The sequence below is a fragment of the Solea senegalensis genome, linkage group LG12, assembly GCF_019176455.1.
Source record: "Solea senegalensis isolate Sse05_10M linkage group LG12, IFAPA_SoseM_1, whole genome shotgun sequence".
NCBI lineage: Eukaryota > Metazoa > Chordata > Actinopteri > Pleuronectiformes > Soleidae > Solea > Solea senegalensis.
This window is the reverse complement of record NC_058032.1, coordinates 14,663,426-14,691,378: the sequence shown is the minus strand read 5'-3', so window position 1 is coordinate 14,691,378 and position 27,953 is coordinate 14,663,426. Positions and strand designations below refer to the sequence as shown.

Sequence of the window (27,953 nt, the reverse complement as noted above, 5' to 3'; positions counted from 1 at the left end):
GTACTTCAAAATGGCAGAAAGACATGTGTGTGCATGCCTGTAGTTGCTTTTAGTTTTCAATGAAAGTTGAGATTAATTCTTGTTTCAAACTTGACAGATCTGTGTGTGATTGATGCACAACACATATTGCAACTGAGAACCTACACAGTTATGGATTGTTTTGCACATTTTCACTTACCCCTGTGATTGTGATGGTAAATGTGTTTCCTCTGACACCTCTCCTCTCTTTCCCTCTCTCTCGCTCTCTCTCTTTCATCAGGAGGTGATGCAGATGGAACAGCAGCTCGGGGGTCGGCTGATTGACGAGCCACACGTCCTGCTTTTCAAAGACACTTACCACAACCTGCGCTTGTCCATCCATGACATGCCCCAGGCGCACTGGAGGAGCAAGCTGCTAGCTGGGTACCAGGTGTGCTGGGTGGCCGTGGGGGACTGTGGGGGCAGGGAGTCACTCCAGATCAGAGCAGGAGCACAGAGATTTAATACAAATGCCTGGCTGAATCTGTCAAATTTGTGTATCAGCTGTTATAGGGCTTTTTAATGTGTTTCTTTGTGTATGCTATCGCTAGTTATTTTAAATTGGCCATCACAAGAAATTGAGTATAGAGCAATAATACTGGGAAATCAATATTTTTTCTTTACTGTGCACAAGGGTCCATATGCTGTATCTGTGCACACAGTGTCAGTCGTGTGTCACCCAAAAAAAAAATCTCCTCTGCTTGATTTAAAGGCAAGGTAGGGTACTATTTGTTATATTTCCTGTACAGATATATAAATCATCTTTATTTCCCTGATAGCAATGAATAAATGAAAAGCCCCAACAACAAAAAGAAGAAAAAAAAATGTTCGAGGCTATAAAAAGTGAATCCAGGAAATAATTGGACAGCTTACCTGCCTGTATTCTCAAGTACTCACACACACTCCGCTCATGCACTCAACCTGTATTTCACAACAGAATAGAAAATCTTTGTGCACAAGAAAAACTGGACCCAGTCCTACCAGTGCAACATCTGCTCATAAATTTAATATAAAATATATTACAAAGACTCTGTGTCCAGTGTCGCCACTGGTTGTAAAAAGAAAATGAACCCTTCTCTCTTGATTTATATTGTCAGTAAACATTTTCCTGACGAGTTTATGCTCTTAATTGTTACTTTTAGCTCTGCTTCATCGCAGAATAATGTCCAATTAGTAAGTTATGGTCCCATCTGAAGACAAATAGATGATAGAGCAGGGTGTTCTAATGCATGACTTGTGACCTGCTTTCAATAACATCCACCCCACAATTCATCCCCAGATCCACCCTCTTATCCAAATATGGTCTCTTCTGCTTGAGATGATGCTGGCTAAACTGCATCATCTCCCTAAAAGATAGGTGACATCACAGTCACTTCCTGGCAACAATACTCTTTGTTTAAATTCAAAGCCTATAATAAGAATGCATCACCAACTGTAGGCACACTGTTTGACATGCTGGCATATGTTTGGAGGAAGGTCTGAAAGAGAGGGCTTGGGATTTCTTTTTTGGTTCAAAATCTAGTTTTTCTACTTTCACCTGCACCATCGGCTTTTCTATACGTGGACATTTTGCCATTGACGCCATTTTCGTAAATTTGCGAATACGTCGGTGATCTTTCCCTTTTCTGCGTTGCATATGCAAGATGGTGACCGTCGCAGATGATAAGGGTCCATTGTTCATTTTCTGTGTGTGGACCATCTGGATACTTAGCTGAGTGCACTGCATGTTGCCACACTTGTCAGCGTGAGCATACTTGCGCACTTAAAGTAGCAGGTGTGAGTGTAGAAGTACACAAAATGAGACGCCACAAAGGCTGAGATGTCTCTCTGGGAAGTTGTTTTATTTTTGGTCGGTTCAGAGCTTTAATTAGGTGTGTTTTGGTTTGGTTTCAGTTGATCACACAAAGGACTATTTTGCAGTCTGTTACTGCAGGACTCCTCAGTCCAATAACTTTTCAGGTTTCTGGCACTATGTGCATCTTAAAGTCATTAGTTGGAGTCCCGGGAACCTTTTAGAGTGTGTGTGCACCATTGTGTATCGAGTGAACATGTGTTGCCTGCACACAAGGTGTATATATATGAACATATTGCAGCTGGTGTGTGTGTGTGGGTGTGTGTGTGTGTGCACAAACGCAGAGCTGCAAGCTGATTGATTATCTGAGCTGCCTGCTCTCTCAAAGGGAGCACATGAAATATAAAGCAGTATGTAAATATCTGGAATTCTCCAACCCGAATCTTGGAATATGTCCACCTCTACTGCACGCACACACACGCACGCACGCACAGCTGTGTGGTCAACTGCACTGCAGCCAGTTGACGGACTCACAAAGGCTTTTCAAGAGGACTAGAAAATGTTCTGGCTGTAACTATGTAAGCGCTGAACACTCGGTCCCCAAAGAGCACATACGGGGCTGTGCCAAGCAAGCAGTGGCAGCAACAATGCACACAGAACAGAGGCTTATTACTCTGCCTGTTCATTTGGAAGTGTTATTTCCCTCTCAGCAGTGCGGTCAGAAAAGGCCTTTAGTCTCCCTGGGGCCGCGTGAAGACTTTGGTGAGTTTCACCCAGCCCTGAGTTGCACGTCTGCCTGGATAACAGTGCCCTCGTTTGGCTGGCGGGTTGAACTGCAGCCCCCACTTTCACTCTCAACCTGGGTTCTTGTCAGGTGTTAAACCAAGGGTGAAGTGACAAGTTAGTGTGCTCTGTTGTTTTTTTCACTTACCTCTCCGCTCCTCCCGGGATACGCAAACAAGACATGAATATAGAGCAACAGAGAGACAGATGCAGTCGCCATTTGTCAGACAGAAGCGAGTGCTGTACTAATGGTTTTACTCCGACCTATTATGCATACACGCAGTATAGTAGAGGTGGGATTTAGTTTTAGTTTTTTTTATATGTATTTTGTCCACCATCTGCGTTATATGTTGCCTTTCCTGCAAAGAAACTGAAAATGAATAAATAGAAAATTTCCACCATGTCAGAGATACACATGGTGTAGTCTCCTAAATAATTTCTTTTTTGCAGATGGTATGGCAGCTGTTTACTTTCCTTCCACAAACTTCGTCAATACCTGCTCATTATTTGTTTTGAACCGACTTAAGTATTTTCAGTCCGCTGCCTCTGATACATTTCACCAGCCTTACCTAACGATGACGGCTGATGTCAGTGTAATTAATGATCTCTTTGTATTCTGGGCAGACGGTGCTGTTAAGCTGCGTTTCAGACACGCAGTTCTGACTGTGTCGCTGGGTTGACATGCGTGTGTGCTGCGTGTTCCTTCTGCAGGAGATCCCGTTCTACCACATCTGGAACGGTTCCCAGCGGTACCTGCACTGCACGTTCACTCTGGAGCGGCTCAGTCTCAGCACCTGCGAGCTCACCTGCCAGCTGTGTGTGTGGCAGGTGGAGGGGGAGGGCCAGAGCTTTAGCCTTGACTTTAACATTGCCAAGGTAATGTTTAGCATCACTACTTGCCCGAGAAACTGCATTTGGTGATGCCGCATTTTCATATCCTCGTAAACAAACCTTTTTTTAATGCTGTGCGCGGAAAATATGTCAGTTTTCTGAAAGCTGTGCTTTTATGTCTGTGGGTGCGAACAGGACACCCGAGCTGTGGACTCAGAGTTTCTGCTGATGGACAGTAACGCCACAGCTCTGGCAGGGCCCAGCGCCTTTCAGATCCCGTACCTCATCAGGCAGAAGATCTGCAGCAGCCTGGATGCCCCCTGTCCCAACGGAGCTGACTGGAGAATGCTCGCACAAAGACTTAAACTTGAGAGGTAAATATCAATTGCCTTATCTGATCACAGACTGTTGGAGCACTCAGGAACAAGCGGCTTACTCGAATGCACCGGAGCCTCACTTATCCACTCCCCCCCTCTGAGAATACGCTCATAAAGAGCATTATATTTGCAACAGCTGGTTAAAAATAACACCCAGTCACACTGGTTGTCAAGGGTCAGACTAATGGAGAGGTTAACATGTTTTTTTATACATTCAACATTAAGCACATCACCAAGGAGTGTTCAGGTAAACAAGTTCCTGTTTTGGCACACTAATCCTTTGACACAGCTAAGGTTACAGGATTAATGTGAAGTGGATGGTTGCAGCCAGCATTTCCATAAGAAAACATGACATCACTCCCTCTTCCTATTTTTCCTCAGGAACAGGTAAGCAGCTTATAGCCAGCAGCTAAACGTGTACCTGCTGCTTTCTGCTTAGCAGCTGTAATTGGAAAGGCAGTGAGCGAGCTGCCCGTTAGTGGCAACTAAAGCTGAAACGGTCTTGGATCTGTGCCGACCTCGGAGCACTTTGTTTTTACATTAACTGTGCTTTATCATCAGGGCACCTGTAACAGACTGGAGTCAGGCAATGATCCCTTATCCAAAGAATTACATTTTGTGCATTGTAATGGAATCAAATGGGTGCACTTCATTTGTCCAATCAAGTTTATTTGCCCAAATTAATCACAAATTGAATTGATGCACTAAGGGTTTAATTAGCAGTGTTTTGCTCAGCGTAATCAATTCTCATTTAGGCCTGCGGAAGGAACAACCGCTCTGTTGTCTGATCTCTCCTTAACAACATGTTTTGTTTGGGTGTTTTTTTATGTACATATATATATATATATATATATATATACATATACATATATATATATATATATATATATATATATATATATATATATATATCTGTCGTGCTGTATTACTGCGTTTGCTTCTGTGCGGCCGAGGTGGTCAGACCAAGTGGAACGAGACAATCAATAAAATTTCAAAAATGCCAAGAAAGCTTTTCATTTGATCTTTCTCTTCCAAGACTGAGCCATACAAGATAAGCTCATGTTTTACACGACGAGGTGAATAAACAGGGCTGACGGATTGAGATGCTAAGCTCGGTCTCTTTTTATCTGATTAATGACACGGAGCCTGATTCGCAGAGAAGGTTTTCGGACCAACGCTTCTCTTTGTCGTGCTCTGCCGACACAAAGGGAAGGATGTGCACACTATAAAATCCAACTGGCTCTAAATAGCAGAGTGGCATTGTGTTCCCCGCGCGTGTACTGGCAAAGCGGCCTCATGTTTATACCCATCACAGAACGCTTGACTAAGCAAACAGAAGATGCGAGCAAGTAATGGACTCTGTCTGACCTTTGTCAAGGTGAAAATGACTTGCTGGTGTTCTAGCTTTCCTGTCTCAGTCCCATCCCACTCGGCAAAAACACTCAAGCGACACAATCCCACTTTGTGTTAAGAGTTTACACTGTTGTCCATTTTTTAAATATAAATATATATGTGTGTGTATGCTCTGACCCCAGACATTTGAAGAACAGAAAAAAGCTATTAAATCAAACAAGTGTCTGTGGTTACCATGGAGATAAAGTCCCACTCAACATCAAATATACAGCTGGTTGGGGCCAGTGCTTTGTTGTCATTGATTGGGTTTGATCGCAAAAGGTTCTGCTCCTAAACTGGAAAAGGTCACTTCCGACCTCACTAAGAAAGTCCATATACGATTTACTGTATGGGATTAAGGGCCGGTTTCAGCATCAGATGAAGAGGAATGAGGCTCGTGGTGTTAAGCTTCAAATGAAAATTGCCAGAGATTCTGTATTTGATGCCTGTTTGAAGAGCGAGACTCTGTTCTCGTGCTTTAAATCACTTTTATACTTGGAGCTTTAACGCAGCATATCAGGATGTGGCATTATAACACAATAAAACTTGACATTGAGAGACTTACAAGAGACGGCAGCAAAATAAAATACTGGCTTAGAATGTTTTTCCTCAGACTCTGTTGGTGGAGAGAAAATGTGAGACTGTCTGTTTTGATTTTCTGTGTGCACATGGCATGATTTAATGAATATGTAGCCTCACTGTTATTTTTGTTTTCCCCTCTGCAGACACATGAGTTTCTTTGCATCCAAAGCAAGCCCAACCTCTCTGATCCTGGACCTGTGGGAGGCACAACATTTCCACAGCGGCAACATCAACCAGCTGGCCTCAGTCATGGCTGACATTGGCAAACAGGAAGCCATGATATTCTTGGTCTCTGATGGCGAGTGCTAACTCAGAAACTGGAGAGAGACTGGTATAGGGAAAAGAAAAGAACACAACTAACGACACACAAAAAAAAATACCACAGCAGGAATTGAACAGCAGAGTTGTCCCAGTGTCCCTCCTCTTCACTTTAGAAGATAGTAAATGCTTTGCGATGGATTGTAAGTCCCTATGTCCCTCTGAAAATCTTTAAATGACTGACCAAATGTGGGGAAAGGTAGAACTGAGGTGTGTCTGAGGTGTGTCGGGATATGTATTTTATGAACAGTCTCAATAAATGAAAACCCTTTATTTTCCATTAACGATTAAATTAGTCCACATCCTGGTTAAAGATCACTTTAAATTGACTTCAGGCCTTTTTCACAAATAAGCCAACAAGGAGCAATATGCAAACATGCGGCTATTTTTAATGTCCAATATTGCAAACTCAACAAATCATCTCTGAGCTAATGTATTAAATATGAGAGGAAAAGAAAAGGGACGTGTGACAAAAGGTGCCAGTCATTTCAGGGTCGAGAGAGCGAGCGACATATGCAACTGACAGGTTGGTTTATGACATTATCTCACACTGATTCACATTTTCAACGAGGTCATCAGGGTCCGTAGACGTCCCCTCCCGTCCACTCCCAAACCCACGGACTGTATTGAAGGACATCTATGTGTCGGACGATTCTTAAAAACTCACACGGGCAGCTTGTAGCACGTTCTGGACTTGCAGGTTTAAAACAGATTGTATGTCAGAGGCCCCCCCCACCACCACCACAAAAAAGCCTGTGTCATCTTGTTTGTGCACGTGTGTGTATGTGTTGTTGTTTTTTTTGAGTCCAGCCGGTATCACTACTGTGAACATCACATCTTGACATCTTGATTTAGTGAGACGCTTCACAGCCTTCCTGCTTCTAAATCAATATATGTGGGGTTTGGGTTTGAACTTTTTTTTAAAGGGAGGCGTGAGTAATACCTCCACTAAAGTCATATTTCTAAAGCCATTTCTATTCAAAGCCTGCGATTTTGATCCATCCATTTTATTTCAGGTCTTACGTGGTCGTTCGTTCTTTGGCTCACAAACGGGGGCAGAAAGGCTTTTCCAGCTGCTTCTATACATATGTGAAGACTGATTGTCCTAAAGAGCCCTTTCAAAAAACGACATTTTTTCCCCCTTGATTACATTAATTCTGTAGATGTCAGACAAAAAATGTGGCCAACAGGTTTATTATCCCCCATGAATAATGCAGAGCACTTTCCCACGGAAAAACCTGCCAGCAAATTCTTCAAGATCGTTACCAGATTACTCATGTGGAAAGGCCAATTATGCAGCTTTGTTTTTATAATTCATCAAGCAATGTTTGTGGCAATGCTGTGTTTGCTGTGTGGCAAATAGCATTTCTACATCAAAGAAACGCCGTCCCTCATAAAGAGTTAGGCCTTTTCATATCATTCTGCTCACAACATTTTTTTGTAATTTCTATCCAGCAGGGCACAATTGATTTACTAGAGTCTTAAACTGCAACTACACATTTTCTTATTTCATATCCTGATACTGTTGCATTAATGTGCACAGCTATTTTACTTGTTTTATTTTTTATTAATGGATCTGTCAGGTCGGGCAACATAAATACAGAATAGGTGAAGTGTGCTGGTGCAGTAATTATGTGTTGAGAAGGCATCAGCGATCCCAAATTAGCCATAGATTCTCCGTCTGCCTCAGGGTTGCATGTGAAGTTGTGTGTGGAAAAGTTGAAAAGAGTAAAAATCCTTAAAAGATCCTGTGGCTTCACCTTTGAAACTGACCGGAGCCTCTTTTATGATTGTCAGATATTTGGAATGTACATGTGTGTGTTTCCTTGTCGTGGGAGGTGGAGGTGGAGGTGAGGAGAAATATGTGTCTCATTTCCCTTTTCACGTTTTAGATGTCCCGTTGTTGTTGTTTTTTTTTATAAAGCTATCTTATTCCCCGGCTACACCTCTCTTCTATCACACTAAACACACCTCCTCTTTGACCTACGACACTTTTTACAAATCTCTGTCTTATTTCATGTAACAGTTCCATGGAATAAAAGGTTCCTTTTTTTATTCAGGATAAGAAACCCCTTGAATCAAGCCCCTTTCAGATAAAATTGTGATACCACCTTAAATGGATCTTTTCATGTTGAAACTGATCACGTCACATGTAATATGTAAATACTTTTTCTATACCAGCCACGTGCTGTCACTTTACATAATGTATATCAGCAGAATTGGTAACCAAAGTTTTATGAGCTTCGTTTTAGGCTTCATTTCCTCCTCATGTCGTATCCGTTCAGATATCGCTTTACTTGCGGCGCTCGTGTAGAATGAGTCTCCTTACTTTATCTCATTCCCTCGCTTTTTCGTCTTGAGGCAGATGTGTCAAGTTTATTTTATCACTTTGTAAAGAAATGTAAAATATATTTTAATATAAAAAAAAAGAAAAGAAAAAAAGACACGCAGCATTTGTCAAGTCTAAACCGTGACGTGTTTGCCTATATACTGTTCTTTGGCGATCTAGCAGTGAAGACTTTTTTGCAGTGTTAAGGGTGTAGAGCCTGTTTTAGAGGAGTTTCTATACATATTTTGTCCGTCCTTACATTGCGTTGGTCAGTACTATCGTTTCTTGAATTCTTGAGCATTTAAAGGTGAGGTGGAAACAGACACTAGTACTTACAGAACCACTATACACCAGGACTGTGTGTGTGTGTGTGTGTGTGTAAGTACAGGCTAACTGGAGAAAGAGGAAATCTGTTCATGGACACTCGCTGACAAGCCAGTGTTGACACAGCATGTTTAGATGAGCCATGGCAGTTGTACAGACTGACTGTGTGTGAAATTGTATCACTCCTGTAGTTGTCTTGGATGTGTTGTCTAAGCACATTTCAGTCATGCAATTCACCAGCCCCCCCAGGACGTCCAGCATCCATCTTCACACTGAGGTTGTCCAACAGACCCACGGTTACTGTTTGTGTGTGTGTGTGTTGAATACAGTTCCCTTCATGATAAAGTCTGGGCCTGATGTTTTTGTGTAATACACTCAGCTTGTTTTTCTATTTAGTTCCTTGATTCAATGTCCCTTGCCTTTCTGCAAGTCAAAAATGCTGTATTTATTACACGCCACAGCGCTTATGCAATTGTATAATCCTTTTATCGTTTACTTTGGGTTCGTTTTCTAACCTTTGTGTTCTTTATTGTCAGTGTACATTGTTGTCAATATTTTTGTGGCAATGGAAAAACTTCTGCTGAGGGAGATTTTCTGTACTTTTCTGGACAATGATATGGTTTTGTGGGTAGAATTTTGGAAATTCGTTTCTAAGTGCTTTCAAGTATTTACTTGGCCTTATGTAAATATATATATATATATATCTATCTATGACATTTCAGAAAGGTATGTATAGTAATTCAACCTGAAATTGATGTAAATAAATTATATATTGTTAATTCAAGGACTGGATTTTTTTTACTTCATCAAAGACATGCCACTAAATACTCAACATCATCACTCTGAGGAGAACATGTTTGGCTTTAAGGTCCAGTGTAACATTTACAAGGGTTTATTGGCAGATATTGAATATACTACCTCTAAATACATTTGTAGAGGTGTGAAATCAGTGAGGTGCTCACTGAGACCAGTTATGATCAATATCTTATACTACTGTGCACTACAAAAAACCTGTATTTTACACAGCTTATTTTTATTCTTATTACTTATATTTATTTATTTTTATATATTTCTTAAGTTTTAATGTGCTGCTAACCTTTGTGTGTACAAGTTAAATGAACGTTTCTCAGATCACATACACTTGAAGGATTCAAAGCCGACTGCTGTAATAGGGAGCAGAAGTAAGAGCAAAATATTGTCATATTGATGATTTCGCTTCCAAAACACAGCTAAACCCAGTGTGTTCTGGCCCAGTACATGGGACTATTTGACCATTTTTATTTGAAACGTCCTGTAACTACAAAACAACACTTAACAGGCCCACTCTGAAGCAATATAAACACATATTTAACAATGGCATGAAAGCTCTCTAAGGAATAATCACAATATCATAGTAACATGAGGGACACAAACACTGTCAAGACTTATATTGTCTATATATTATGTGTGGAAAAAAAAGATAACCGTTTGAAAGCTCTGACAAATCTGCTCCACTCAGGAGTGGGTGAGACGTTAGGAAACAATCCCAGACCTCCCTCCATCACCGACACGTGTGCCCATTAAAATCAAGGATTATCAGACATTTATTACCTGCAGTATTGGCCCTGATTTGTCGTGACGAGTTAAGCAACGGGGGCTTTTGTGAAGCGGTCCAGTCCAGCAGAAATGGGACACCACCTTCTCTGCTCGACTAGACCCACATGATGATAAAAGACACTGTGGTGAGTCAGTGAGTGGGCTGGGGCCATCACTTTTCTACACTGGGGTAGTGATGGACCATTACTGCAACATGTGGCATCATTAGAGGCTCACTGACTCCTCCAACTAGGAAGATACGGACCAAACTTCGGACTAAACGATGATGAGTTTACAAGACTTGCGACAATGTTTCCGTATCATCATATGTAGATGAATTGCAGCGCCAATGTCCAGTCTTTACAAAGTCCCCAAGTTGGCAACATGATATGGAAATGATTCCTCAAATACTTCCAGGTACACAACTCAGTATTTGGTATCCCAGGCAGTAACACCTGAACAGCACACTAATGTAACAGTATGTGAAGCGAGCAAAAAGCCACATATGAGGAAACTAAGTCCAGTAGAAGACCAAGTTTAATAAGTTGTTGGTAAAGAGGAGATGTAGAGCAAAGTATGAGTGTGCCGCAGGCTGGAGAGGGTTTAAAGAGCTGGGAGAGGGGAGAGAAGTTCCTCTGAAGATGAAGCTTGAGCTCTCACACTGGAGCAAAGGCATGGCCTTTGCACAGGGGCTTATCCTTCTTCGAGTAGAACGTCTTACCCTCCAGGTTGATTTGGCAGAGCTTTAAAGATGAGAGGAGACAGACAGACAGACAGACAGACAGATTTGAAATCCAGAGTAAAGTAGATACCAGACCTCAACACTGCAAATGTGAACATACAGGTTTCTACTGGCCAAAGTGGGAGACAGCATTTACTTCTAACGTTTGTTTATAGAAAATGAGAGATGGAGATGCTGATGAGAGTACAGCAGACAGGTTAAAAGTGAGTGACAGAGTGGCTCCAGAGATGGAGCAAGATTTTTCAGGTGCTGTTGTGCTGAAAGAGGCAGAAGAGAAAGGGGCAAGAAGAGCCCCACGGGGAGTCATATCAATCAAACTGACTTACAGCACAGACGAAGCACGTATCATGCCAGCTGTAGCCCAAGGCCTCCAGAAACCGATCCCCGGCATCAATCTTAAAGTCACAGCCATGACATTTGGTGCCAAACATCTTCTCATAGTCTGGAGAGACAGAGAGAGAGTAATGTAGGCAGGAAGGAGGGTTTTTTTTTAGAGCAGTATCAGAATAAAATACATTTAAAAGAGCTTTTATCACCCAAGAAGGTCAAGGGTCTTCCATGACCTCCGCCATCACCATATGTAAACATCACTTAACACTTACAGGATGTTTTAAAGCACTAAATGTAAAACAGGTTTCCACTGCTTTCATTTTTTCAAAAGAACTTGAGCCTTTTCCTGTTGAAGTTGAGCCACACACACACGCACACACACGACTGTAGTGGCGGCGCTAACAATGGACGAAGCTTTTTTAAAGCCAAATGTTTTTCTCTTCTCCTCTATGGACATTTAATGTTTTGCATTATTTTGCCCACCTACTGTAAATGTGAAGCTCTCCAGAGTGCAAGAGTAAGATTAGGATGAGAGGAAATTGCTCCAGATACTTAACTGGATTTACCAGTTCCTTTCATTACAGGGTCTCTGAAGAAAGTGTCAGGTTATAATGCAGCTTCTCCAGAGTGAGTGGGTGAGAGGCTGTGTAATCCATTGAAGATGCTGAGGCAGCAGAATGTTTATCAGAGCTAAAGGCATTAGAGGACGACCACTCCGATTCTGGCTCTGCCTCCGATAAAGCAGCACACCGCGTCAGAGTAGAAAGTGAGACGCACGCTGCGTCGCTAAATCATTTTCAGCATAATAGAAGCGCAAACATCGTTCATAAAATCCAATAGAGCAGCGTATGAAGTAAACTGGAGCTAAATAGATTACCACAGATGAAAACATCACACTTCATGATTGACTGTGGTGTCTGACAAAAGATTCATGCTGTGGACTCATGACAATCCCCACAGCAATAATATAGCAACGCTGTGTGTTTTACAAATAGTTTGATCGGGGGGGGAAAAAAAATACAAAACTGGAGAGAGGAACCTGCCATGAAGCTTATTATTCAAACTGAATCAACGGGAAATTGAATTCTTCTGTTTTTGTGCCACAGCATCCATTTAGTAGCCTGCACAGCACAGTGCTGTGGATGTACGGCTTCGGTCTACATCATTTATTTCCAGACTCGCATAATGTGCAAATATAAGCAAATATAAGTAGCTTATTTGGGAGTCAAATTGCCAAATTTGAAAGAATACCCTAAAGAAGTTATTGACATATCACATGTACAAGAATGGGAAAGATGAACAACCTGAAAACACGGCTGTCGCTGCAGCAGAAGCATGAAAATACAGCACCTTAAATGACAGTTCACTAACAGTTCAATATTACCATTAAATTACTGCCACGGTGGCTATTGCTACTAATTCTGCCTCTGCTCCTGCTGCTATCAACCATTTTATTGGTACTTGTTCTCGTTTAGAAACACTCACACTTCCTTCAAACCTCCTCCAACACGCAACTCCAGATAATCAGGATTTGCACCAAACTTTACCTGTTAATAGATATTAGCACTAGATATAAGCTTTTAAAGTTTGCCCATGGTTAATGGTTTCTTGATTACTTCTTTTAAAGACCTTATCAATGTTAAAGAAATGAAAAAAAAGAAGAATCTTTATTGGATCCACTCTAAACCCTAATGGGTTCGTCTTCCTTGGCTCGTACTCATTAACCACCAAATTTAAAGAGAATGATTGCTGACTGTCAAACTGCACTGAAAACCCTACCTCCATTGCAGGAGGACTGAGACGAGGTTTATATCATCATTACAAAGATGTCGCTTCCTGTGCATTTAAAGGACAGTTTGAACAGACAGAATTACTTTAGATTTACTTTACCGACAACACAAAGTCAAAGGAGGTGATTTGTCTTTTCTCTTGACTCGGTTTTATCTCATTTTCGTTCCTGTTCTGTAATGTTTTTGTAGACTGTGAGTGCCGTTTTTATCTTAACCGCAGTTACAGTTGAGTCTCTCACCTCTCTCGCAGTAGGGCTCGCCCTCCTCCATGTAAAAAGCTTGGTTCCTGATGGGAGTCTTGCAGGCTGCACACATGAAACACTGGACGTGGTAGGTCATCTTCAGGGCATGCATGATTTCCTAATGAGCAGAAAAATGGGGGTTTTATCATCGTTATTATTATTATTATTTTTACAGTAACAGTGGAGGTTCAGCCACATGGTTTCTTGCAAGAAGAAAGAGTCATCTTTACATTTTGCAGTCTTATTCATCTGTTCAATGTCTCTCCCCAGTGTTGTGTTTTGAATTTGGCAGACTCAATAGAGCAGCTCTTACCCCTGTGATCTTCTTTTTGCACTTGGCACAGTTAGGAGCGTATCGATTGTCGTGGCACTTGGTACAGTAGACCGACCCTCTCTCCTCGAAGAAGCCCCCCTCGTCCAGGACGGCCTTGCACTGTGAACACGTAAACTCCTCCGGGTGCCAAGAACGTCCCAGCGCGACCAGGAACCGACCCCTGAAACACACCCGCGCAAACACAACAATGACTCATCAAGCACTGCGTATGTAAGTGCTGCATAACAGCGCTCCCTTTGTGACCCAGACTCGGAGACTTTCTGCGCCTTAATCAGTTCTACAACTTTCTGCAGTGACCAGAATAAGAACTAAGATTTCGCTGTTATCTACAAACTGTGTGAAATGGGATTTAAACGATTTTTCAAGTGAACATAGCACTTTCTCTCCTGCGATAACAAGACGTCTCCAAACTGTTAATTATGCTGAGGGACTTCATTTCAGACATACAGTCAATCATTGTGTACTTTGACAGATTTCAACGACGTGTTATTTCTCTGACAAGACTTTGAAAGGCGCAAACATCACAAGGACTTTATTCTTGGAAAACTTATCAATCAAACTGTCAGTGCAAGTTTGTGCAGCCCCACCTGATGATTTTGTTGCAGGCGGCACACACTGGGGTCCTGCCGCTGTCTTCGGGTGCCTGCTGCGCTGCCTGCAGAATGGAGCTGCGGTTCTCCATGGGTGTTGGCTGGGCAAGCTGCTGATGCTGGGTTACAACAGTGCTGGTCTTGTCTGGGCGGAAGCGGTCAGCAAATCCAGGGTCGGTGACCCATGGTGGTCGACAGGAGGGACCCGAGCTGCCTGCTGCTGCAGCTGCAGTCTGTGAGCCTGAGCCAGAGGAAACCAAACACTGTGATTTGTTTTGGAGTTAGAACATTGAGGATCATTTCACTGGTGGGGCGGGGGACTTAATGTAATATACATGACGTCTGTTGTTGTGACAGTTTTTGGTGTCATGGTGTTGTTGATGCTCACGTATTGACACTTCAGGAGAATCTATTATCACTGGATGCTGCTGGGACTCGTCTAACGCATCAGCAGGAGCAGAAACTTACCATCTGGTTTATCTGCTGCCTGGGCCCTGGCAGGTGAAGGTGCTGGCTCAAGGCTGTGGGAAGAAATGACTAATTACAGAAGGTACACAACTCACTCACTCTCTCCCTAACCCCTCACCCCTCCACACACACCTTAGTAACCATGGTTACTACTCAGTGAAGGGCCATCTCCATTATGCTATGCCCCAGATAACCTTTTGTGTGAATGATCATAAGCATCATGATTACTATTGATCGGTATCAACAGAGAAGCATAGTGAAAATAGGCTAGTTTTTTAGGAATACATTCAGCTGGAAGATAAGCAAAATATTCTATACACGTCACTGAAGAAGTGATGGACTGTTTCAGTCTGAATTCCATTTATCTTGACTATACAAGCGTTCATATGTGAAATAAGCCATTTTATTCAAATAACGGAAGCCAAACAACACATACCAGATGGAGACATTTTGGTTTTGCATCAAATTGGTTCAAAAATAGCTGCCTCTCTACTGTGAGTGAAAAGAAACCTGCACATCATCTTGAATTGATTGACATGACTCGCAGTCAAGGTAAAAAAAAAAACACAAAATAAAATCATCAGACAAGTTATGCTGTCAAATTTGGATGCTGAGGAGTTCCACTTCAAGCCTGCATGTGCTGCAGGAGTTGAAATAAAGACATTTGAAAGTTTAGATACCCACAGCATGCGCCACTATATTCAAAGTCTTCAAACCATGACTGAAAAACAACTTCTGAGCCAAGATGTCGAGCTCTGGAGGCGCATTATCTTGGGAAGAAAAAGAAAAAAAAAAAAACACTTCCTTAGGCATCCATCATGTTTACATCATCAACAATACACTAATGAAAGATGATGAAATCTTGTTTCCTTTGCACAGAAACGGGAAGATGTGAAATGAATTACCCTGCACCAGCCTTCATTTATATCGCCGCCCGAATCAGATAAAGTCTGCCTATCAATTAATTCGCAAACAGTAAACACAAAAAAGTTAGCGCGGCAGGAGAAGTTACAGAAACACAGCTGGGAGCAACTTCTCTGCTGGATTCCACACAGGTTATTATGTGGATTAAAAATCCATCTCTGCAAAAGCTAGGGTACTGACAGCGCTGACAGGGCTGGGGAATCCTTTATTAACAACATATATTACTATATTATTTTCTTCAATTTAACAAAAGATTCAATAAATATATCAATAATGTTAAAAAGTTGCTAAGTTTGAGAAATAATACATGAAAGCTGTTTCTCTGTAGAACTACTCGACGATAGAGCCTTTTAAAACCCCGGCTAACTGGATTTTACAATTTTCGCTCTGGGCAGAAATGAGTCTTTGATTGTTTGATATTCATCATTCAAATTATCTCACTCACTCACTCCCTCACCGTCTACTGCTTTATCCTCCACAAGAGGGTCGCGGGGGAGCTGGAGCCTCATTTCAATTATCCATTTATTTTATTTATTTAGTGTTTATCTAATGGAAAGAATATGAACCGCAAAACAAACAAAGAGACAACAGTGAGACTCCGAGGTCAGCCTACACTTTGCTGGCCCCACTGAGTAGATAGTGATAGAAAAATGTTTTATCGTAATATGTTTTTGTGCTGGTCACAGAGAGAAGACGGGGTGACAGAGAGTGTCTTCTAAATGAAAGATGGTTAGAACCCTGAACCAAATGACGTTTGCATAGAAACTATGGCAGACACAGAGTAAAAGGGAAGGAGAATTATCTGAGATGACGGGGCAAACGGAATAAAGACTCACAGACCCGGGGGTCACAGACTGACATAGCTCCGACCCCGAGCTCCACCCAAGAACTCATAAAACACCATCCTGGTCATCGCTGTGACCGCAGCAACACTCCGTATCCACGCTGCCCTTCATGACAACAGGTCAGTGGCACGGGCCTTTCAACCTTTGTGAGGTTTGTTTGGCGGCAAGTCACTCTGGTGAGGGTAGCAGGAGCAAATTGGAGAACATCCTCTTCAGCTGCTCAGTCCCAACCGGGGCAGCCGAGATCATGTTTTCTTGACATTTTCAGCGCTTTCAAACCTCTCCTCCTCCCCTTCTGCTCTGGGAGAGGCTCAGTGCTGCAGGTGCACAACTCCAGCATCAGACTGTGCAGACAGGAGGGGAGGGGATTTTCTTTTTTTGCCTTTGACGCAGAGTTTTGGATAGCACCCAGTGGAACATTTCCTTGACATTTCCTGTTCGCTCTTTATACCTCTGATTTCAGATTCACCTGTTTTTTTCTAGGGGCTTCCTCTCCTGTGGGATGCATCAAACTGAGCGATGAAAGCAGGGGTGTTTGTTGGCAGCTCAACAACCGACAGAGAGAGGAACAGGTTCTGATTTCAGACGGAGCAGGAAGCCACTGACATATGTCACCCCTCCGTAGTGAAGTGGCAACCACGATGCATACAAAAACCTGAGTGTCACACATGGAAAAATGTCAAACAATGGTGCCACATGTCTTTGGGAGAGCAGAGACAGGGTTCATAATTAACAAGCCCTTTCCAGCAGTCCTTGTTTCTTATTATTCACAAGGCAGATGCACAGAAATGTAGGAGAAAAAAAAAAAATCCTGTTTTACAAATAAGATTCAGAGGCAGAACTTTTTTTTCTTTCTCAACATGCAGCATATTTTTCACCCAGCTCCCAGCTTACTCTGTACCATAATATTGTTATAATTGTGTTGCCAATAATAATAACAACAATAATTAGAACTCCTGTAGTCTTATAAGACTACAGATGTGACAACTTTGTTTGTTGGGCTGAGGAGACAAAAGTGGAGTTTTCTAGTATTGTCACATCAGCTTCATGTTCATGGACAGACAAATAAAGCTCTTTAAGAAAAGAACACCATATCTCCTGGGAAAATACAGACAGCACTTGGTTATGTTTTGGAGCTGCTATGCTACGTGTGGTGTGTGGAGCCTTGAATCAATGAAATCTTCCTGGAGTAATAAATGTCTCAGTCGCAGTTCATGGGTCCTCCAACAGGATAATACCCCAAAACACTCAAGAAAGACTCATGAAAACACTCGACTAAATGATCCTCTATGAGTCCCGATCTTAATCCTGTTGAAATTACTTCACCAATTTCCATTTAGCTTTCTGTTACTAGAATAGGGCTAGTATAGTTTGAAAAATTGTGTTCATTATTGTCTTTGTTACGTGCCCACCAGTGACACTTGGTCCTGTTAGCGTAACTGTTAGCAAAGATGGCGGACAGTGTTTACATTCTGGGAATGAGGTCCCGCCCCCCTACGAGTGAGTCTAAATTAGCGTTGCAGTTTCAAGGCTCGCACCAAGACTCGGACCAAGTGTCACTGGTGGGCACGGAAAAAAAAAAAAAGAATGAAAATATTTCTCAACTCAAGGGAAACTGAGGTTGGGAAGCACAATTTTTCAAAAATACTAGCCCTATTCTAGTATTCTCCTTCCCTTGTTTCCCTTACAAACATCGATGCCTGACCATCCTTCCATTTAATATTTGTTATTTTCGACCAAAACTTTAATTTTCTGCACATTTGACCAAGACCACTGTAGAGTTTTTAAATACTCTCCTGAACTGTAAATGTATCGCCTTTCTTAGGTTTTAAAACATGTTTTTTTTCCTACACAATTGCGAAAGATTTAAGGTGATGTTTTTCTCATTTCTAGTTCATTTGCCATTTTTATGTCTGACAAAGCAACAATTTTCCCTCCGCAGCAATAAAAGCAAGACCTTGAACTGTGATGGTTAATTCAGAACTCCAAGCTTTCTTCTGTGTAATCATTGTTGTAGTGTACAACGAGCAAATAAAGTAACTGCAAAGACAGTGCAAAGGAAAGTGGGGGAAAGTAAGAGTTGGATATCCAGAAATGTGTATTTTATATAAAGGAGAAGACAAGAAAAAGGACAGAGAAGCAGAAGGTTCTTTTTTTCCAGGTGTTTTATATTTTTGATGACAGCAGAAAAAGTACAGATTTATCTTCCTTTTATTCCTTAATGGATGGAGAAGCCAACAAGATGAGGGGATCAGAAACGAAAACTCTAAAGGATGAAGCACTCAATAAATGGAAGCAGGCAGAGCGAGAGAGAGAGAGAGAGAGAGAGAGAGAAAGAGAGAGAGAGAAAGAGAAAGAGAGAGAGAGACAAAGACAGACAGATCAGAGGAGGGTCTGAACCACATTGAAAAAAAGAATAATGAACAGACGTGTGCCTCCCACTGCTGAGGGCCCCTTCCCACTCGTTTACTCCAAGTAACACAGTGTGAAATGGAAAACAGGTCTACAGACAAAGTGTTGTCAACAATCATTAAGTCGGAAATTCCGAGATGGATCTTACACTTAGGCTCAGTATGCAAGGTTCCACTTTGAGCTTTGTCATCTAGGCTATGTTTCTTATTTTGTATTTTTTTTGCTTGCTTTTCTTTATTTTCCCCCAAACAACTTCTCTTTTCACCCCATCTATATCTGGCCAGTGAATTTAATCACTTCCACTGGACGGTCAGCTATCTTCATCGTCTTTGTCGCATAGTCGTTGTGGTGTGGCTATCACTAGCAGGCTCTGGCTGGGCTCTGCATCCCATGGGGGCAAAGATGTCGCTCAGGATTTGATATTGAGGGCACGAGCAGACCTGTCGTGGTGCCAGTCCCTCAGACGGGCATAGCGGGGACTCTGAATCTCAGTGAGGAACTTTTCCCTGCCCCAAGCAATAGAGATATGAAGTAGAGACAGACAGGGAGGAAATAGATCGTAGGGGAGATAAAAAAAAAGAAGAAGAAATTAGGAGAATGAAGTGTACAAGAAAAAGGTGAAATTGTGTCAGAGTTAAACAGAGGAAACAGCACAGACAGAAAAGCTCTGGGAGACAAACTATTACAGTAATTTGAGGAATTGTTTGACAAATTGGGAGTCGTGCTAGTTTGCTTTCTTCAGTTACATGAGAATACTGGCGACGAGCCACGTTTTTATAAAACAGATCATGGAAACAGCTCGACACTGTCCAAAAGCAACAGGGTCCACTTAAATATTAACTGAGACTAGACAAAGAATAATGTGCCTCATTATTAATGCAAGTGAATGGGCTGTTATGAACGTGTGGGTGGAATCAATCAATTAATCCGGCCGATTTTTGCCGTCTTACACGTGTTGTTTTTTATCAATAATCGGCTGATTATTGCTTTTGGATATGCAAGTCTACACATTTTTGTTCTCAGAAACTTGACCTGTCAGTTTAGCTTTTGATCACCAATTCATGTATTAATTATTAAGTTCATAATCAAACAGCAGTGCTACGCAAATTGTAGAGATAGCAATTCTTTTATCATACTTATATTTTATCAAATCGAGGGGACAAAAATAAAATTGGCCAAACATAATCGGCCTCCCCAACAAAAATCTGCATCATATCAGCCATCGGCCGCCACACTTTCTACAAATCAGTGTCAGCCACAGAAAGTCCATATCTAGTAAGTAACTAGAGTCATGGCAACGGAGCACCAATCCCCTCATCTAACTTTCAAAAAGAAAGCAAATGAGTTGAACTTTCTGTTAGAGGCAATTAGTAAACGACACAAAGCACGTACAAATCACAGCATAAATGCTGGCGTTTGAAGCAGTGACACTTCAACAGCAGAGCACAACTAAATACAAATGTAGACATAATTGCTGATAATTGCTGATAAAAACTATAGCTTCCACACGTGTGCACAACCTCTCGACTGTTCAAACCAATGACACTCAGGCGTTTACCTGGACTTCTTCATGTTTTCATCATCTGGGTCTTGCACTGAGAGATCCAGGAGAGAAACACATCAACAAGCCTTGTGACTCACAGCCGGCAGAGCTCAAACCAACCGAAACATTTGTAATAATATAGATTATATTAAATGCCGATTCCTACACAGTCGCTGCTGTGACAATACAAATGTAGATGTGCTGTTGATTTGTCACAATGATTGCAGTCATGAAAATAAATGCATTGCTGTCACTGCAGACAGCAGCCTCCTGACAGTGAATGCACCTCTCCATAGCTGAGAAATGGGCCCTCGTGTTATCCACCTTTCCCGTGTCGCTCACTGTGACAGTCACTATGATCACATCAGATCAGGCCTCCCCCTACACTTGTCTCAGTCTGCAGGCCTCGGCCCTAACTTACTGAAGTCGGTGCCCGTGAGCTGGGCCAGGATGCGGAAGGAGCGGGACTGGGTGGTGCCAGTGCGTGGCTGCCAGTCCTCAGTGTCCTGGATCAGCCTCTTCTTGCTGCGGTCGTTTGGGATAAAACAGGGAGCTCCACCCTCCACCCTGAGGCCGTGCCTGCACGCACACACACCCAACAGCAGCACACAGCAGGTCAAGGGACGACCCACTCTCACCAACACGGCTAATCAGGCGACGTTGAAAAGCAGACGACAACATCCCGAACAGATCATGCAACACTTGAGGACTAATGCTCGGTATCCCCGTCACACAATAAGCCAGTTAATGGATACCCATTACTAAGATTTCTCATGGGCATACTGTAGACTCACGAGTGGACACTACCACATTAGAAACTGTATTTATGACCGTCATTAAAATCAATGGGCAAAAGGCTTTCAGACTGCAGTACCTGCTCCGGTTTATAGAAGACTTTTATGACATATTAAATATTGCCATTTTATTCTTCTAAACAACTTAAAAAGCAGCACAAAAATGCTTTTCATTTCAAACTCCACCTGCAGCATGCATTCATCAAAAAGCAAGTAGAGTATGAGAGATGAATCATTAATAATGACCTGGCATCTTTGCTATGTACATCTAATCATTGAATCCACTCAAGAGCATCAGCACTTTTCTGTCGTCATAATGAGAAGAAAAAGAAAAAAAAACACGCCTGCATGCAGCTGCCCTTACTTGGCCTGAAGGTACATTTCGTCATAGAAAGTAGGTTCTCCCCTGTAGAATAGACCAGAGATTAAACAAAGATAGGATGAAGTTAAGAGAAAAAAGACAAAGAATAGAGTATATTTTAGCTTGTTAGACATTTAAGTATTTTGACAAGGAGACTTAATAGGAAAGTAGAAAATGGAATGTATTCCAAAAGTAACCACTTTGTGATAAGAGATCACGTCAAAACAGAGGTGAAACTCTGTGATGAAGCGAGGAAAGTCAGTGTGCACAAGTGTTACTGAGCATTAAAAAAACAAAACTATATTATTATAGTATGGAAGAAAAGGAATATACTAACTTGTCAAGAGTTTCCATCTGTGGTTTTCAAAAGGGAAAAAGAGAAACAGAGGAGAGAGAAAGAGGTCAGAGTTTAGCCTCGGGTTAAATACGAAACAGAACGTGTCACTTAATGACCGGAGTAGAGAGAAGAGACAATCAAGAATTCTGCAGGATGCAAGAAAACATGCACAAGGTGACACAAAGACATGCCGTCGTTGTCAAAATGCTGTGAGGGAAAGATGGAATTGTTTGCCCGTCAAGTTGTCTATTGTCACTCTGACCCAAAACGACTCCCTCGATTTGGCACAAAATCTTTGTCACTCGGTTCCTTTCATCCATGCGCACACGTGCTCCTTCCTGCTATGTAAATGCCTCTGACGTACGCCACCCACACACAAATGCCACAATGAAGGATTACAGTGTCAGCGGAAGCTCTAACCAAACACAATCACTCTAAACCAGTTTCAACATGACACGTCTGGACACAAACTGTGTGAAGAAATGCTACAATGTCCCCATTAGACTGAGCCGACACTCACGTTTAAGCTCTATTCTTGATGGCCCGCGGGGGAACGCGTCGGGGGCAATCAGCAGAGAAACTTCACAAGCATGCGAAGCCTCTCTAGAGTAAGCAAGTAAGGCTGCTTAAATAATCTAACACCAGGGCAGCAAAGGATCCGCGAGAACTCAGCAGAATTTATGAGTGAAGCTAAAAACGGAAACAGACCACATCTTACCATTGGCTGCAGTCAGACCACCACCGTGACCCAAATTGCAGGAACCAGACAGGCATATTCCAGAAGAGCATTTCATGACATAGTACCAAGGAGGATCATTTAAATAGAACTGGATGAATTCCTGGAATCCTTGTAAAATCTGAAAACTGAGTGCTAAAATAAAAACTGGGTGACAGTGGCATTTATCTTTTTTACTACAGGCCAAGGTAATGTTAAATACATTTTAATACAGCAGCGGTGATTACAACTTTAAAATAACCTAGGAAACCAGGTTACCATTTTTTTATTATTATTATTTACAGCACAAAGCCAAACTAATCACTGAAGGATTCCAAGGGGAAATGTCTGCAGCTGCATCAAAGTTTCGCTTATTCAAAACAACAAAGCTTTCCAAGGCGATCCATACAAGAAGGTTGTTGTCCCTGTTTGACTCTCACTCGCTATCAGACATCATTTTAGTTCACAGGTATTTCAACCATTTTTATATATGTATGTATATATATGTATATGTATGTATATATATATATATATATATATACATACATAAATATATATATATATATATATATCTATACATACATACATACATATATACATATATATACATACATACATATATACATATATATATATACATATATACATATATATATATATATATATATATATACACATATATATATATATATATACACATATATATATATATATATATATATATATATATATATATATATATATATATATATATATATATATATATATATATATATACATATACATATATATATATATATATACATATACATATATATACATATACATATATATACACATATATATATATATATAATTACTATAGTGTGATCAAAAAGCTGCGTGACCTTGAACTTTCTTCAGATTCATGCAGATTCATGTTTTCTACAAAAAAATGTAATTTCAAAATAAATAATTTCAGGTGAGCTCACTGTTAAAAGTCCAGCATTTTCAATAATGCATAAAGTGAGATAAAAGTAAATAGTATATATAACATATAAAAAGAGAAACTAGGAGAAACTAACAACAAACAATGCAGCTCTGAAAAGCAGGAAATAATTGAACTCTTATTCTTAGTGCAAAGTAGGTTTGATGGTTTATGGATGTGGACATCCATCCTGCCATTTATACAAGGTGCAAGTAATAATCACGTCCAGTGAATTACCAATCCGTCCAAACAGCAAATCACTTATTGTTTGGCAAGAAACGACGCATTCCTCAAAGACTGACTCACACGCACAGACATAATCCAATTATACACAAACGCAATCAGGACACTGGGACTGAAAGCTGGATTCAGATGGGTAAGAAATCTACATTTACAAAATAAATGTCTGCAGTGGCCAAAGAAAAAAACCAAACCCTCTTACAAGACCATAAAGCTGAGTGATTATTCACATATCCCTCACTAATCTCTGTGAAAACAGTTTGTCTCAGCGGAGGTCGCTCAGCTGGAGGAGGCCAGCTAAGTGCTCCCTGGTTTGCTAACTCTTTGATTTCATCACTCCGAAGCAAAACATGATAAAAGCCACAAAAGACAATTTGGGTCTGATCTGACAAAACGGCCTCCTTCAGCCTGAGTGATTATGTGGCCAGTGTCCATCATGACACAATCCATGATGTCAGGCTACTTTTTTTTCTTTCTTTTTTTTTACTGCTGATGAGATTCTTGTCATATTATTCACAGTGATGGGAATAATTAAGCTGATCTCAGCATTTATTATGTGTATTACCTTCACCAAGGAGTACAAGTTTTTGCTGGCATTTTATCAAAAATGTTAGGGACATATTTTGATTGAATTTTCAGGGGATGCAGGTTATGACCTAAGAAAGAATGTATTGGATTCTAGTGGTGATCCAGACATCGACTCAGATTCAGGATTATTTTCTTTTTGTAAACACAATTGTTAACCTTGTGAGATGGTGGAGTTTTTCATTAACCCAGCTAAAGATGTACTGTACCATTTGCAAAAATCCAATATAGGTCTAAATGACTGTATAGTTTGGTTGAAATTTGGATCAGGATCTGGATGTGAAGCATGAAAACCTTTTTCACATCCTTTCCAATTTGATTTACAACCTCTAGCTACAGCTTGAAAAACTCGTATAGTGACATTCTGATAATGATACCGACAAACAATTGTGTGATTCCTTTACCTAACGTCTACATTGACGAGATTGATAACTTTGAAACAGAGCTTTCTAAATTCTTCCGATAGTTCTCTATCCATATATGTATCTGTGACAAAATGATTACTTTGTCTTGAGTGTAAAACTCGAATAATCACATTTAAAAAGAGAAACAAATAAACATTAGAACCACATCAGTCATTTTGTGGTTCCAAAGGCAGTAGTGTTTATTTATCCACCTACCCATTGTGCGGCTGCTGCACACTGTCACGGCCCTGTGAGTGCGGAGTGTTAAGTTTGGGCGAGTAGGCAACAGGTTTAATAGCAGGTCCTGTGTTGGCACTAACACCACCTGCTGTAAATGGCCTCGCCATCTTGTTAATGGTTGTGCTGGGGGCAAAGGAGTACTTTGGCTGAAAAGAAGCCGCAGCAAGTGAGTCCTATGAGGGTGTGGAAGAGGGAGACAATGCAGCACAGTGCACAACATGCAGTTAGACATCTCTGACACACAGTAAAAAAAAAGGTCATTCTGCTGTTGCACAATCCCCAAGCATTGTGTTAGGAAAGCTTCCCATGCAGCCCAATATTTCCCTCATCGTAAAGGACTGCTCTGTGCTGCAGGAGCAGCTCTGTCGAAGCCTGCAGGCTTTTCTCTGCACACAGAGAAAGTGCTCGAAGTGAAGTGAAAACACACATTTTGTTTGTGTTGGCAGTCAGCCAAGGACTGACCAAAGTAATCTGCTACTGAAAATGCTCAAAGTGAGAGATTTTCATATATGACTGACACGATTCACTAATGCGATTCCTCGCCGAGCATGACACATGGACGGCAAAAGGACGGCTACTAAAATGGAACATTGACTTTGTGCGAGCATTATGTTCCAGCTGCCGCACTGAAACAGCATGCAGCACAAAGCAGTGCGCTACACCATTGTGCCATTCAGACTGTAATCAGCTGGGCAAGTAGCCCTCGAGAGATTGGCAGCGAACATAAAAGTATGAGGATTTCTCTGGTATCGGGGATTGTGCAAGGCATAACAAAACAGACCACAAGGAATAAAGAAGAAGAAAAAAAAAAAAAAGATTGACAACACTCTGTCCAGCAAACATCTCATTTAGCAACTCACTGAGGCTTTGCTAATGCACAGAGCACAGACTCTGTGTGAGCCTGTCCGGTCAATCAGATGGATTTTAACACAAAGTGACACAACACACTGATGAGGCCAGTTGTGGACAATGATTAAAAGGAAGTTTCACATTTACTTCCCTTTAGTTGAATAGCAAACCATGCAAAAGATCCCAAGTGACAATGACAGGCTTACCTTCTGGTCTCCACCTGCTTTGTAAGTTCTGTGGAAAGAAAAATGAAAGGGACAGTAATTAAGACATAGTTTCATTTAAAAGGGTGAGTGAGCCTCTTTTCAAAATGTCTTAGTTATTATATTAACTGTTTTTCAAGCTGGACTCAAAAGAGTGACTTGTACCTTATAAAACAGGCATAATAATACAGCATGGTCCTGAATACGAATAGGAACAATCAGTCTGTAGGACCCTATAGTATTTAATGCACTTGGTCCCACTGTTGTGGATTTTGGCACTCTTCCCTTTGGTTAAAACAGCATTTCTACTTTGACTGCACAAACAGCAAGTTTCAGCAAACTGTTAAATGCTTGAGACAGTTTTATTGGAGGTGCTGCAAACAAGCGATGAGATTGGGGATAAAACAAGTCCAGTGTAACCTTCTCATCTAAACAACTTATAGAAACACTGAATGTCCATTAAACTTCTGCAGTCACTTCACCAAAAAGACACTCTGAACAAACCAAAACAATGAAGTCTGTGTCACAGTTTCACCTTTGTTTTCCTATGTAAACATGTGGTTTGGATAATTGTCTTTAACTGGACATGTTTGCTGAAATTGCTTGTGGTTTAATGGAATCCATGCCTCTCTTAAGCCAAGTCCCTGTCTGCCTATATCTCAGCAATTACACTAATCAGCAAGATGGTACAAGCAGCAGACATAATGGGAGAAAAGAAATCAGGCTGTAAAATCACTTCAGTTAGCTCTGTGGTGGCATCATAAACACCCCAAACCTCATTAGTTTTCACATAGCCTTTGACTGTCCACACATTATCCAACACCCTCCTCCCACCACTTATGAATACTGCAGGTGGCACAGTGTTGTGCACCTTTAAACTCTAATCCCAGGATTGACATTATTACTGGAACACCGCAGCAGATCGTTCATTAAAAAGATAAAATATACATGGAGGTGTTACAATGCTAATGGCTCCTTAAACAACTTTATATAAAGCAATTCCACCCCACTGTTTGCATGACACACCAAGCAACAATAAGGTTAAGACAGACTAAACTGGCGCTGCGGTCGCCCTCATTGTTTCAGAGCACAATCGCACACAAAACACAGGCTTCCTGTGAAGCAGTGCATTGTCACTGCCTGTTTAAGACATTTAGCATTTAAGACAGGATGACAACAGGGCTGAATGGACACAGAGAGAGGACCAGAGGAAGAAAGACATGTCTGTGCATGTCACATTTCTGGAGGACAAGTAAATGTGACTTTCACAGTAACCTACAGTTTGATGACAGCTGCTCTGGTTCTCCGTTTACTCTGGCAAACTCAACCGCAACGAACAAACGTGGACTTGATTAAGTCATCGCTGCACGGAATAACTTGCCTGCACTGAGTTTGACCTGCACTGAAACAAAACATGCACACTATATGAGATCATTTCCTGTCTGATTTCATGGGTCATTTTAGATGATGCATGTTTAGCTTTTCAAGCTGATTGCAGATGAAATGTGAAGTTTCTCTACGGGGGCAAAAAAAAAATCAAAAAAATAATCCCATGATAATGTTACCGACATTGCACAGATCACCAACGTACTTAACCTACAGCCACAACCCTCCTGGCCATGATCATTGGTTTTTGAACAACATGAGGCACTAAACCAAGCAGTAGGCTGTATCTTTTCATTGTGCAGCTGTCCTCCTCTCTTTCACATAAAAAGAA

The 27,953-nt window shown here is 41.3% G+C and overlaps 2 protein-coding genes across 5 annotated transcripts in view; one reads left to right on the top strand and one right to left on the bottom strand.

Moving 5' to 3' along the window:
* Positions 1-70: 70 nt before the first annotated feature.
* On the top strand, positions 71-9,530 carry LOC122778228 (netrin receptor UNC5A-like). Its single transcript, XM_044039875.1, has 4 exons — positions 71-409; positions 3,305-3,469; positions 3,620-3,798; positions 5,919-9,530. Exons 1-4 carry the CDS (start codon positions 266-268, stop codon positions 6,082-6,084), a joined length of 654 nt encoding a protein of 217 aa, XP_043895810.1. The 5' UTR covers positions 71-265; the 3' UTR covers positions 6,085-9,530.
* A 457-nt stretch (positions 9,531-9,987) lies between these two features.
* Positions 9,988-27,953, bottom strand: part of pdlim7 (PDZ and LIM domain 7) — a 31,678-nt gene continuing 13,712 nt past the window's right edge. For 2 of the 4 annotated variants that reach the window (XM_044039872.1, XM_044039873.1), the window contains exons 4-12: positions 26,240-26,267; positions 22,034-22,050; positions 21,700-21,741; positions 14,818-14,870; positions 14,347-14,590; positions 13,739-13,919; positions 13,423-13,543; positions 11,390-11,505; positions 9,988-11,064 (exon numbers count right to left, since the gene is read on the bottom strand). In XM_044039872.1, the coding sequence (XP_043895807.1) occupies positions 10,978-11,064; positions 11,390-11,505; positions 13,423-13,543; positions 13,739-13,919; positions 14,347-14,590; positions 14,818-14,870; positions 21,700-21,741; positions 22,034-22,050; positions 26,240-26,267 (889 nt within the window). In that variant the 3' untranslated portion in view covers positions 9,988-10,977. Of the gene's footprint in view, positions 11,065-11,389; positions 11,506-13,422; positions 13,544-13,738; positions 13,920-14,346; positions 14,591-14,817; positions 14,871-21,699; positions 21,742-22,033; positions 22,051-25,160; positions 25,358-26,239; positions 26,268-27,953 lie in introns of all 4 variants that reach the window. The other 2 variants (XM_044039870.1, XM_044039871.1) reach the window with 1 other exon arrangement.